Source organism: Salvelinus sp. IW2-2015, linkage group LG17 (genome assembly GCF_002910315.2).
Source record: "Salvelinus sp. IW2-2015 linkage group LG17, ASM291031v2, whole genome shotgun sequence".
NCBI lineage: Eukaryota > Metazoa > Chordata > Actinopteri > Salmoniformes > Salmonidae > Salvelinus > Salvelinus sp. IW2-2015.
Genome location: NC_036857.1, coordinates 19,624,602 through 19,638,693, shown reverse-complemented (window position 1 = coordinate 19,638,693; position 14,092 = coordinate 19,624,602). Strand labels below are relative to the sequence as shown.

The 14,092-nt window shown below is 44.1% G+C and overlaps 1 protein-coding gene across 1 annotated transcript in view; it reads left to right on the top strand.

Annotated features, from left to right (window-relative positions):
* Positions 1-14,092, top strand: part of LOC111977075 (bridge-like lipid transfer protein family member 3A) — a 55,293-nt gene that overhangs the window by 35,175 nt on the left and 6,026 nt on the right. The window contains exons 7-17 of the mRNA XM_024006363.2: positions 93-263; positions 459-642; positions 5,792-5,878; positions 6,884-7,054; positions 7,899-8,047; positions 10,284-10,425; positions 10,628-10,821; positions 11,186-12,459; positions 12,620-12,786; positions 12,972-13,114; positions 13,273-13,423. Coding sequence (XP_023862131.1) covers positions 93-263; positions 459-642; positions 5,792-5,878; positions 6,884-7,054; positions 7,899-8,047; positions 10,284-10,425; positions 10,628-10,821; positions 11,186-12,459; positions 12,620-12,786; positions 12,972-13,114; positions 13,273-13,423 — 2,833 coding nt within the window. The remainder of the gene's footprint in view (positions 1-92; positions 264-458; positions 643-5,791; positions 5,879-6,883; positions 7,055-7,898; positions 8,048-10,283; positions 10,426-10,627; positions 10,822-11,185; positions 12,460-12,619; positions 12,787-12,971; positions 13,115-13,272; positions 13,424-14,092) is intronic.

The following is a 14,092-nucleotide window of genomic DNA, read 5'->3' as shown; positions in this document are numbered from 1 at the left end:
ATCAACAAACAACATTGTGTCATTGACTATGCAGTAAAGTGATTGTCTTATGACGACTAACCAGGTTTCTCCTCTCTTTAATCATACCCCAGCTGAAGGACTGTAATGTGCTGGCCTCTAAGCTGCTCTTCATCCTGGATGACCTGCTGTGGGTGCTGACGGACTCTCAGCTCAAAGCTGTCATCCACTACGCCAAGTCCCTGAGCGAGGCTATGGAGAAGTCTGCCCAGCAGAGGAAGAGCATGGCCGCAAAGTCCCTACAGGTACCATCCTTCCACCTTCCTCTTATGTGTTAGAAACAGTACAGAGTCTGCAGCCCACACTTATATTGTACTGCAGTTCAAGTCAACTATATTACTGAACTGCTGTCTATCTACTCTCAAACATTTTGTATAGATATTATAATAGCCTGTGTAATAATTGCAGTCATATTGTTGATATTATTCTCTCTGTGTTAGACTGCACCACCTTCCCCTGGTATACACGCTCTATGGACAAACCCTCCACCCTCTCCTAGTGGTGGAGTCCCCAGTACCCTGGACCAGTACTTTGATCAACACGATGTCAAAGAGTCCTCCTACCACACCTTCATCTCTCGTCTAGACCTGCACATATGCAACGACAGTTCCTCAGCAGACCCCGGTTAGTCCCACAGACACCCCAAAGATATGCCATGCACAGAATTAGACTATAACCTATGACCCTCAAACTCATCTCTGGACCTTGAAGTCAGTTCCACTGCGTTTTTTCAATGTTGCCCTCTAATCAGGGACTGATTTAGAACTGGGACACCAGGTGTGTGCAATTAATTATCAGGTAGAACAGAAAACCAGCAGGCTCCAGACCTCGTAGGTTAAGAGTTGAATAGCGCTGACCTATGACCTTTGTAGCTTTTCTGCCTGAAGTGATCTTATCTCTCATTTCTGGTTGTCTTTAATTTAGACAATTAGTGGGTGAAAACACGCTTTGGTAATGAAATTTCACTTCCTATTGTTATAAAATAAATAATCACTAGTTAACTACACATGGTTGATGATATTACTAGTTTATCTAGCGTGTCCTGCGTTGCATATAATCGATGCGGTGCYCATTCGCACCAGTCGTTGCTCCAACGTGTACCTAACCATAAACATCAATGCCTTTCTTAAAATCAATACACAGAAGTATATATTTTTAAACCTGCATATTTAGCTAAAAGAAATCCAGGTTAGCAGGCAATATTAATCAGGTGAAATTGTGTCACTTCTCTTGCGTTCATTGCACGCAGAGTCAGGGTATATGCAACAGTTTGGGCCGCCTGGCTCGTTGCGAACTAATTTGCCAGGACCTTTTTAATTATGACATAACATTGAAGGTTGTGCAATGTAACAGGAATATTTAGACTTATGGATGCCACCCGTTAGATAAAATACGGAACGGTTCCGTATTTCACTGAAAGAATAAACGTTTTGTTTTCGAGATGATAGTTTCCGGATTCGACCATATTAATGACCTAAGGCTCGTATTTCTGTGTGTTATTATGATATAATTAAGTCTATGATTTGATAGAGCAGTCTGACTGAGCGGTGGTAGGCAGCAGCATGCTCGTAAGCATTCATTCAAACAGCCTTTCGTGCGTTTTGCCAGCAGCTCTTCGCAATGCTTAAAGCATTGCGCTGTTTATGACTTTAAGCCTATCAACTCAGATTAGGCTGGTGTAACCGATGTGAAATGGCTAGCTAGTTAGCGGGGTGCACGCTAATAGCGTTTCAAACGTCACTCGCTCTGAGATTTGGAGTAGTTGTTCCCCTTGTTCTGCATGGGTAACGCTGCTTCGAGGGTGGCTGTTGTCGATGTGTTCCTGGTTCGAGCCCAGGAGGAGCGAGGAGAGGGACGGAAGCTATACTGTTACACTGGCAATACTAAAAGTGCCTATAAGAACATCCAATAGTCAAAGGTATATGAAATACAAATCGTATAGAGAGAAATAGTCCTATAATTCCTATAATAACTACAACCTAAAACTTCTTAGCTGGGAATATTGAAGACTCATGTTAAAAGGAACCACCAGCTTTCATATGTTCTCATGTTCTGAGCAAGGAACTTAAACGTTAGCTTTCTTACATGGCACATATTGCACTTTTACTTTCTTCTCCAACACTTTGTTTTTGCATTATTTAAACCAAATTGAACATGTTTCATTATGTATTGAGGCTAAATTGATTTTATTGATGTATTATATTAAGTTAAAATAAGTGTTCATTCAGTATTGTTGTAATTGTCATTATTACAAATACATTTAAAAAATCGCCTGATTTAATCGCTATCGGCTTTTTTGGTCCTCCAATAATCGGTATCGGCGTTGAAAAATCATAATTGGTCGACCTCTAGTGTGCACCTCCTTCTCTTGCTGTCACATCCAACCTGGATCGATATTTGGTTTTAATGCAGACGAGAGCACTGAATCCAGCTTCACACAGATATGAGCTGGCAAAGGGTAGCCTACCATGAGTTTTATGGTGTTTTCAAGACAACTGGGAACTCAAAAAATACGAGATCAAATCATGACGTCAGTGATCTTCAGGTCGGAAAGTCCGAGCTCTAGAAAGAGGCCTGAGTTCCTGAGTTGGAATTCGGAGTTGGATGACTGTTGAAAAATATTTTTCCCAGTCGGAGCTTGTTTCTTTCAAAGTTCACAGTTGTCTTGAACGCACTGAAGTCGGAAGTCAGAGATTTCTGAGTTCCCCGTTGTTTTGAATGCGGCATTAATGCGCAGAGGGAGACGGCAGGGTATTCCCTTTGAGTCAGGAACCAAAACTCCTCCATAGTGACCCGTGAATGCGTTGTCTGCAGCATTCGGTCACATGACAGCTCGACCAGCTGTTCGATTTCACTTCCTGGCATGTCAACTGAGCCAGGATCACAGTCAAACGGATTGGGTAGTAGGTCCCAAAGTGTTCTTCCAAGCGTTGGATGTGAGCAGTCACCACTTGTGTGGGACACTCACTGATGCTGTTTTCTGTTATTTTCTTTTCAATACAGAAAGTCAACCAAGTCTGTATTTTTTTACATCCTTTGTGAACGACAACAGTTCCTCTCTCAATGTGAAAAATGTTTCCAACACTCCCCCTGGATAACCACTAAGCCTCGGTTTGAAATAGGAGACACATTCATAACTAGAGTGCAGAGGCCTGCCCGCCATCCCGGCATAGATGGAGCCTCATCTGTGCAAAAGCCCACCATTCGATCCCATATGGAATCTGTTTTTCGTCAATATAGCCACGCAGCACACTGAACATCCCCTATGCCGTTTCATGCTCGGGAATCGTAAGACAGAACAATATGTCCTCATGAATAGCTTCCCACTACATGTATAGCGAACAAAAGTCAATGCATGGGCATCTCTGCCCTCGCAGCTGATGTCCATTTAGAGAGCATAATCTCTCCGTTTCCCAGTCTGCTGTCCCCACATGCTTCAAGATGGCCACCATTGTTCCTGTACCCAAGAAAGCAAAGGTAACTGAACTAAATGACTATCACTCACTTTTGTCATCATTAAGTGCTTTGAGAGACTAGTCAAGGATCATATCACCTCTACCTTACCTGTCACCCTAGACCCACTTCAGTTTGCTTACTGCCCCAATAGATCCACAGACGATGCCATCACACTGCACAATGCCCTATCCTATCTGGACAAGAGGAATACCTATGTAAGAATGCTGTTGATTGACTATAGCTCAGCATTTAACACCATAGTATCCTCCAAGCACATCATCAGTACTCCCTGTTCACCCATGATTGCGTGGCCATGCACGCCTCCAACTCAATCAAGTTTGCAGACGACACAACAGTAGTAGGCTTGATTACTCACAATGACGAGACAGCCTACAGGGAGAAGGCTCTGGGAGTGTGGTGCCAGGAAAATGACCTCTCACTCAACGTCAACAAATCAAAGGGGATGATCGTAGACTTCAGAAAACAGCAGAGGGACCAACCCCCTATGCACATCAACGGGACCACAGTGGAGSTGGAAAGCTTCAAGTTTCTACACATCACTGACAAACTGAAATGGTCCAACCACAAAGACAGTGTGGTGAAGAAATTTGTTGAGGCACCTAAAACCCTCACAAACTTTTACAAAAGTTCAAAAGTATCTATATCCACAGTAAAACAAGTCCTATATCGACATAACCTGAAAGGCCACTCAGCAAGGAAGAAGCCACTGCTCCAAAACCGCCATAAAAAAGCCAGACTACGGTTTGCAACTGCACATGGGGACAAAGATCGTTCTTTTTGGAGAATAGTTCTCTGGTCTGATGAAATAAAAATAGAACTGTTTGGCCATAATGACCATCGTTATGTTTGGAGGGAAAAGGGGAGGCTTGCAAGCCGAAGAACACCATCCCAACCGCGAAGCACGGGGGTGGCAGCATCATGTTGTGGGGGTGTTTTGCTGCAGGAAGGACTGGTGTACTTCACAAAATTGATGGCATCATGAGGGAGGAAAATTATGTGGATATATTGAAGCAACAGCTCAAGACATCGGTCAGGAAGTTAAAGCTTGGTCGCAAATGGGTCTTCCAAATGAACAATGACCACAAGCATACTTCCAAGTTGTGGCAAAATGGCTTAAGGACAACAAAGTCAAGGTATTGGAGTGGCCATCACAAAGCCCTGACCTCCACCCCATAGAAAATGTGTGGGCAGAACTGAAAAAGCGTGTGCGAGCAAGGAGGCCTACTCAGTTACACCAGCTCTGTCAGGAGGAATGGGCCAAAATTCACCCAACTTATTGTGGGAAGCTTGTGGAAGGCTACTGAAACGTTTGACCCAAGTTAAACAATTTAAAGGCAATGCTACCAAATACTAATTGAGTGTATGTAAACTTCTGACCCACTGGGAATGTGATGGAAGAATTAAAAGCTGAAATAAATCATTCTCTCAACTATTATTCTGACATTTTACATTCTTAAAATAAAGTGATGATCCTAACTGACCTAAAACAGGGAATTTTTACTGGGATTAAATGTCAGGAATTGTGAAAAATGTAGTTTAAATGTATTTGGCTAAGGTGTATGTAAACTTCCAACTTCAACTGTACATAGACTTTAAATCACTGGCCACTTTAATAAATGGAACACCAGTCACTTTAATAATGTTTACATATTTTGCATTTGTCATCATATGTATATACTATATTCTATTCTACTGTGTCTTAGTTTATTCCGCTCTGACATTGCTCGTCCATATATTTATATATTCTTAATTCCATTCCTTTACTTAAATTTCTGTGTGTTGTTGTGACATTTTTAGATATTACTTGTTAGATATTACTGCACTGTTGGAGCTACAAACACAAGCATTTCGCCACACCCACAATAACATCTGCTAAACACGTTTATGTGACTGATACATTTTGATTTGATTTGATCAAAGTCTCTGTAATAATGTGTAGCTTCATAGTGTAGAGGGCATAGCCATTCACTGTGGGAATGATTCAAGTGCAACGGTCAGGTGCGGCCTTTTCCCATGATCTAAGGGGCGCTCTCTCGTTTAATTTTATCTTTTAGATTTTAAAAATTTTCATGTAGATTTGTAAGGTTAACCTCATTACAATGATTTTGAGATACAAAGACGATGTATATATTTTTTTCTTCTTCAGGATTTTGGAAATTCTCCCGCGATCCCATTGTTTGGTTTTCTTAGAGGAGTATTTACACAAAAATCCACCCTCCAATTAGAGTCTTGATGATGAAAGTTAGTTGTCAGAGTTGAACAAAGCTTTTGACCTCTGACCTCTCATGTCACACAGATGAGCCTCCTCCTCCATGCTCCCATGGTGCAATGCAGCTGACCTTCCGTAAGCTTGGTTTTGACTACTACCCCATCCACAGGCCTGGTGAGTGTACTTCCCCCGATCGGTCAAGAGACTTGTGCTACTATTTGTTATAATTAGAGCTCACGTTTATTCACTGCTGTCCACAACGTTCTTTGTTAGTGCTCCCACTGAAATCTCAACCTACATTCAGACTTCTAGTAAGCCTCCTCTCCATTCATTCATGCAAACTAATAGCCTTTTTGTACATAGTTTTAAGGGACCAAAAGTATTGGGACAAATTCACTTATGTGTGTTAAAATAGTCAAAYGTTAAGTATTTGGTCTTAATATTCATATTCATAGCACACAATGACTGCATCAATCTTGTGACTCTATACATTTGTTGGAAAAATTTGCTATTTGTTTTGGTTATAATCCTGAATGAATCGTGAATAATGATGAGTGAGAAAGTTAGACGCACACATATCATACACCCCCCCCCCCGCCAAAATAAATGCTAACCTACCCTGTTATTGTAATGGTGAGAGGTTAGAATGTCTTGGGTGTATGATATTTGTGTGTCTAACTTTCTCAATCCTTATTATTCACGATTAATTCAGGCTTATCTGTAATCATTGTAACATGATTCCTAGTATATGAAACCTCAACCTCCATTCAGACTTCTATTAAGCCTCCTCTCCATTCATTCATGCAAACTAATAGCCTGGATGGCGAAGGATGCCCATTGCTATTATTCTCAGTGGAATTATTTGACTGTAGAATGTGGAGCACCTCAATTCCTTCTAAAACTCTCCACTTCACTTAATTAGAACTACTGGTCTGTTACACAATTATGGAAAACACATTTTAAGGGAGATTGGTTTGCTTGAGCAATCATGCTAAATCTCAGATCAAATAGTATAAACAAAGCTTTGGGAAAAAAGACTTTAAGTTGATGTATATAACTGGGATGTTATATATATTTTTATTAGGGTGAGAGATGGAATCTTTTCAACAATAACCCTGGTGATGCAGTGAACCCTATTGTATAACCTTAATGTATGACTTTGTATGATATGACCTGCAGGGGATGGCTGTCGGCATTGGGAGCGTCACTGTGGGGCGATGGATGCCCGGGCCCAGTGGGCTGGCTTACTACTGCAGGAGTTCCAGAGGAGGGTGGAAGCGTCAGGGATCCCTGGGCCAGACTCTAAGGTCCCCAACCAGGTCAAGGACTTCCCCGCCAAGAGGACCCAGGGTGAGACTTACTACACCACACTGCCAGGTCCTCTTACAGTAGGAATCTGATCCACCAACAGACAAATACTACATAAACAAAAGTATGTGGACACCCCTTCAAATTAGTGGATTCGGCTATTTCGGCCACACCCGTTGCTGACCGGTGTATAAAATTGACCACACAGCCATGCAATCTCCATAGATATCATTGGCAGTAGAATGGCTTTACTGAAGAGCTCAGTGACTTTCAACGTGGCAACGTCATAGGATGCCACCTTTACAACAAGTCAGTTGGTCACATTTCTGCCCTGCTAGAGCTGCTAGGCCCCTTAGTTACAGTGAAGGGAAATCTTAACGCTACAGCATACATTGACATTCTAGACAATTCTGCTCTTCCAACTTTGTGGCAACAGTTTGGGGAAGGCCCTTTTCTATTTCAGAATGAAAAGTCCATACAGAAATGGTTTGTCAAGATCGGTGTGGAAGAACTTGACTGGCCTACAAAGAGCCCTGACCTCAACTCCATCGAACACCTTTGGGATGAATTGGAATGCCGACTGCGAGCCAGGCCTAATCGCCCAACACCAGTGCCCGACCTCACTAATGTTCTTGTGGCTGAATGAAAGCAAGTCCCCGCAGCAATATTCCAACATCTAGTGGAAATCCTTCCCGGAAGAGTGGAGGCTGTTATAGCAGCAAAGGGGGGACCAACTACATATTAATGCCCATGATTTTGGAATGAGATGCTCGACGAGCAGGTGCCCACATGCTTTTGGTAATGTAGTGTACCTACTGATGAGAATAAATGGTTATTTACAAGTCACAGATACTGACGCTAAAAGTTCGACTTATGATATACACAGATGGACAACCCACCCCCAAGGCCAGCCCTCCTGAAAGGGAGCAGATCTCCAAGAGGACCTCAATAGCACAACCTCTCCCGGGGAACCCTCTTAAGAGGCTCCGCTCCAGCTGTGTGGTGGTACGAATGGATGACCTGGATATACATCAGGTGAGACAGGACTACCTATGTACATCTCTCCGTTAGGCTTCCTCTGACATTGTTTTCTGTAATGAAGGCAGTCAAAGTATGCTATTCATTTTAAAAGGCTATCAATGGCAAGGACAGAAGACATGGAATGCAGCTGGTTGCGCAGAATCGAGACTGGTTGAAGACAGGAAAGCCATGTGAAGAAAATGAAATACTCTATGCACTATTACATGAATTCCTAACCTGGCAATGTAGTCTTAGTTATATCACAGTAAGAGGGGAAACCCTTTTCTCCTCGCCACACTCGAGTGCCCTAAAGCTTGTCAGCTGTGATGTAGAAAAACCCCTGCCAACACAAATAGAGCTAAGCAGTTCCTACTTTTACAGCCATAGAGGAAATCAGATATAATATGCAGCAAGCCATGATAAGGGGTATTTTGGGCTTGAGTTGGTGGTAATTCCCCTTTTCTCTGTAAAAAAAAAAAAGTAAGACCTTTTGTAGTTTCCTTTCATGAGAACCAGAGGTATTGGGACAGTGACAGTGTTTTGTCGTTTTGGCTCTGTACTCCAGCACTTTGGATTTGAAAGGATACAATGACTGAGGTTAAAGTGTAGACTGTCAGCTTTAATTTGAGGGTTTACTATTTTCATCCATATCGGGTGAACCGTTTAATAATTACAGCACTTTTTGTACATAGTCCTCCCATTTTAGGGGACTAAAAGTATTGAGACAAATTCACATATGTGTATTAAAGTAGTTTCTATACACTTCTACATTAATGTGGATGCCACCAAGGTTACGGATAATCCTGAATGAATCGTGAATAATGATGAGGGTGAAAGTTACAGATCCATAAATGTCATACCCCCCCAAAAATGCTAACCTCCCCTGTTATTGTAATGGTGAGAGGTTAGCATGACTTGGAAGTATGCTAACCTCCCCTGTTATTGTAATGGTGAGAGGTTAGCATGTCTTGGAGAATATGCTAATCTCCCCTGTTATTGTAATGGTGAGAGGTTAGCATGTCTTGGAGGTATGATAACCTCCCCTGTTATTGTAATGGTGAGAGGTTAGCATGTCTTGGAGGTATGCTAACCTCCCCTGTTATTGTAATGGTGAGAGGTTATGGAGGTATGCTAAACTCCCTGTTATTGTAATGGTGAGAGTTAGCATGTCTTGGAGGTATGCTAACCTCCCCTGTTATTGTAATGGTGAGAGGTTAGCATGTCTTGGAGTATGCTAATCCCCCTTTATTGTAATGGTGAGAGGTTAGCATGTCTTGGAGGTATGCTAACCTCCCCTGTTATTGTAATGGTGAGAGGTTAGCATGTCTTGGAGGTATGCTAACCTCCCCTGTTATTGTAATGGTGAGAGTTAGCATGTCTTTTGAGGGTATGCTAACCTCCCCTGTATATTTGTTATTGTAATGGTGAGAGGTTAGCATGTCTTGGAGGTATGCTAACCTCCCCTGTTATTGTAATGGTGAGAGGTTAGCATGTCTTGGGAGTATGACATTTCTACGTCTAACTTTCTCACTCATCATTATTCACGATTCATTCAGGGTTATCCGTAACCATGGTGGCATCCACATTAATGTAGAAGTGTTAAGAAACATATTATATTCTTATTTACAATAAAAGTGAATGAAATGACAAAATACATGATTTATCATACATTTTTATTGGGCACAAAATAATCTGAAATACAACCAAAACAAACAGCAAATGCATCCAACAAATTTGTAGAGTCACAAGCTTGATGTAATCATTGCATGCTATGAATACGGGACCAAATACTTAACTTTTGACTACTTTAATACACACAAGTGCCAGGTCGCAATTGTAAATGAGAACTTGTTCTCAACTTGCCTACCTGGTTAAATAAAGGTGAAATAAATAAAATAAATAAACAAGTGAATTTTTCCCAATACTTTTGGTCCCCTAAAATGGGGGGACTATGTACAAAAAGTGCTGTAATTTCTAAACGGGGAAAATACCCTCAAATTAAAGCTCACAGTCTGCACTTTAACTTCGTAGTCATTATAATTTCATCCACAGAGCCAAAACAACAACAAAATTGTCACTGTCCCAATACATTTGGAGCTTACTGTAGTTAATAGTGCATTAAGTTCCTTTTACACTACTTTCACTCTGACAGTCAGAAAACTCATCATTACTTTTAAGGTTTTGTGTGAGAAAAGCACTTAAGAAATCAAATTCACATGAATCATTATTACCACCCCCTCCCCTCACACAGGTGTCTACAGGGGGACGCCACAGCAAGAAGACCCAGTCCTTAATATCCTGTAACCGCAAGGCCCTGAACCTAGCAGACAATATACCAGCCATCCACCTGCAATTCACAGAGTATTACTTCCCTGACGACCCCGGTTTGCCTGGTATGAGCTAACCATATACTGTTGTGTGTGTTTCTTGCCAACTGCTATTTAGTCATTATCCTAGTAAATGATTCAAACTGTAGTTTCTTGCTGATCCTCCAATTAAATATTCAGTTCTCTTCTGGTGAAAGAAACAAACCATTAGAATATTATCTTACAACTGAAAATATGTCCCTCTCTCCATCCCCCTCTCCTTCCCCAGTACCCAATACTAACCTATATGCCCAACTGAACGGCCTACAGCTGTGCCTGGACCCTGCCAGTCTTCTGTGGGTCAACCTGTTCTCTAGGGGCCTGATGCGTACCCTGGAGCAGGTCAAAGCCTTCTACCACCTCCAGGACAGCAGCAAGGCAGAGGAGCACATGGACATCCACATGGACGCAGCTCAGATCAAGGTGAGACTGGTTGAATAAACCCAGACCAAGCTGTCAGAATAGAGTTGCATCATTGCAGTCAGTGTCCCTTTTGGCAGCAGAGTACAGCTCATTACACAACTTTAAGTCATTTCAAGTGTTTCTAGTGTTGTTCAACCTTCCAGATGTTTGCCCTTAGGGACTTTTGTGTAGAAATACTGCTCTATTTGGTAATGGGTATGCAGTTCCGTTTTGTAATGCTTCTGGCTTTCGTCTCCAGTTTTCTCTCCAATGAAATGGAAAGGGCCCATTTAAACTTTGGTGTTGGTGTTATTACTGGGTTAGTGTATCAGGTCAGGAGATGACTGTGTTCCTGTTTCTGTGCCTCCCCTCTGTCTGTCTACAGCTGATCATTCCCCTGGAGTCATCCATCATGGACCACCAGGACCGGCCCCAGTCCCTAAGCGTCACCGTCCCCCAGATGGTCCTCAGCAACACACGCCACTCCCCCCACGGCACCCGGGCCGACCTCCACACCACCTACAGCAGTTTCTCCACCTGCCACTTCTTCCAGTCAACTCCCCCTTGCTCCTTCCCCCGAGACCAGAGCTCCTTCCTCCCGCTACCCTCTGCCTTCCTCCAGCACTCCCTGGAGATGGAGCCCCTGTCCCTGTCTGAGAGGAGGCCCCTAAGGCCCAAGGATGTTTGGTTCCTCAGCCTGTCCCGTCTGTCCATGAGCTTCGAGGGGGCGCGGAAAAGCAACAGGGGCAGAGCTCACCCCTTCGTGGAGCCTTTCACCATTTCTGTGTGGATGTGTCGTCCGTCTGCGTTTAAGGGCAGTTCCCTGGTCTCCTCCCCCAATAAACCAGCTCCTGTTGATCCCAACCATAAAACCCCAGAACAGCAGGAGAACCACCTCCCGCCCAACCTGGAACACAACCAGGACAGTCGACAGGAGGCTGCAGTGGCTTCTATCCACTTCCTGGCCCAGGCCATCACACCGGTCAAGGTGTGGCTCAACCACTACCAGTATGTTGCCCTGTTGCGGATGAAGGACACCCTGGCCAGGCTGGGGCACGAGCTGGGCCGGGACACCAGGGACGCTAAGCAGGCCAGGGGCCAGGAGGCTGACCCCCCTACGGTGTGCCTAGCTCTCCTAATGGACTCAGTGGAGCTGGGGCTCCTGCTACCACCTGCAGCCACGGAGCCAGAGGAGGCCCACACCCCAGGGTCTGAAAGCCCCAGCCTGACAGACTCCGATCTCTCCCCCACTCACCAGGCTACTTCGCCAGGCCCTCTGGAGGACAGTGGGATAGGAAACACCACTGCCACCGTCAACAGCTCCCCTCCCCTTGAGCAGGAGGTGGATGGTGTGGTAGAGGAGGCCAGCGAGGCAGTAGAGGTCATGGAGGGGGAGATGGCCCAGGGGGATGGCAGTGGTCCTGTTCCCTCTCCTCCCTTCTCCCCTGAACACCATCCCTCCCTCCTGTCCAGGGACCCCTCTACCTTCAGTCTGGAGGGAGAGCTGTCCACTGCCCTCACCTCCACCAAGGACGTCACCAAAGATGCCTTTAGTGCCTCCCTGGACCTGACTAAAGGGGCGTTCTCCATCACAAAAGATGCCTTCAGCTTCATGAGTCGCGGGTCGGGGATGAGCAAGCTGTTCAATCCACAGGCGAAGTAGGTTTCCCAGCATGCTCTCCTGCTGTGCTGTTGTCATTACACCATATGGTTCAGCTCTTCCAGGTCCATATTGTAAACTGTATGGATGTGGTTTTACTGGTGTGAATGAACATACAGGCTGTTGACCCAAACTCACCCTCTGTTTCTGTTTGTGTAGGGAGCAGCGCGACGAGGTGTCCCACACGGCCAGCCTGCGGCTCCAGTCCATGAACCAGTCTCTCTCACAGCACTCATTTGACAGTGCTATCCTGGACGGCAGCCTGCCCAACGACCACCTCTCAGTGGAAAGCGACTCCAGCGAGAACGTTGTCATCCTCATGGATGGTAACTCCCCACAATATCAACAGTCACTTCAAACTCTACAACACACATGCATATTGTATCAAGAGAATACAGAACATTTAAAAATAAAGATATACTATCTATCTAGTAAGATGATTTAAAAACAATAATCTTGAATCCCACTGGACAATAGAGTTTTGTCCCTGTGTGTTCTGTTGTGGTTTCAGAGTCAGGGGTAGAGTCCATGATGCGACCCAACGGCACCCCGGGGCCCAGTGGAGGCAGTCCTGCCCTGAGGACAGAGGGGGGGTCCTCAGCTGACCTGAGCAGCTCCCTGTCCCAGAGCATTGAGGACATCACACAGGACACAGTGGGTCCCATTTACATACATACACTGTCCAGTGTGACATTACAGAGGCATTGTCAGCACTTTCACTGTATATGCTCAGCAATCATACTGTATTTGTAAGCTGAGCCAAGCAGAATTGTTATTGTGATTAACTGATTGTGCTGTGGTGTGCTGTGCAGACCTCTGTGTTGTTGCTGGTGCTCAGTGGGATGGCCTGTGTGGCAGACCTGAAGGGAGAGGACCTGGTGGTGGCAGTGGAGGCCCAGGATCTCATCCTAAGACAGATGGGCAACGTCAGGGTCTCTGACCTGCTGGCCGAACTGATGCCAGGTAACTGCAAGCTACGGATGGAACTATGCTTTTATCCATTCTGGATGACCGCCAGACGCAGATTTGGATAATAATCCAGCGTAAAAACACTGCCTCTGTCAGTCATCGAAAATGAAGTAGAACTTAACTACCTAAAGACCCTGCACCTTACTGAGCATCAGTCACACAACATCTGTCTCAACACACTGGCTCTCAATTTCGAATAAAAATGGTTCCTTTTGTCAGAGAACACTCTGTCCTCCCAACCCACTCATTCTCTCCGATTCCCTGTAAAACACCTGTTATATCCACTCACAAAAATAAAAACGACACCTTATGGGGCAACGCAGACTGTGAAGAGACACACAGGCAAACACACTTGCAAATTCACACAGTGGCTAGCACACACTACACGCACGTACATTTTAATATTGAATATATTGTAGTGTTATACGTTTTGTGTTGTAGAAATGTAGTGGTGTAATGATGTTATATGATGTACTGTTTTATATTATTTGTTTTTTTGTGTGATGTGTGTGTCTTAATGTGCTTAGACCCCAGGAAGAGAGCAGCTAATAGGCATCCATAATAAATACAAATACATACTCATATTGTGATATAATCACTCCTGTAATCACCTCACTCTCCCAGTGTAACTACTAAAGACTCTCAATGCTACTTTTAGACCAC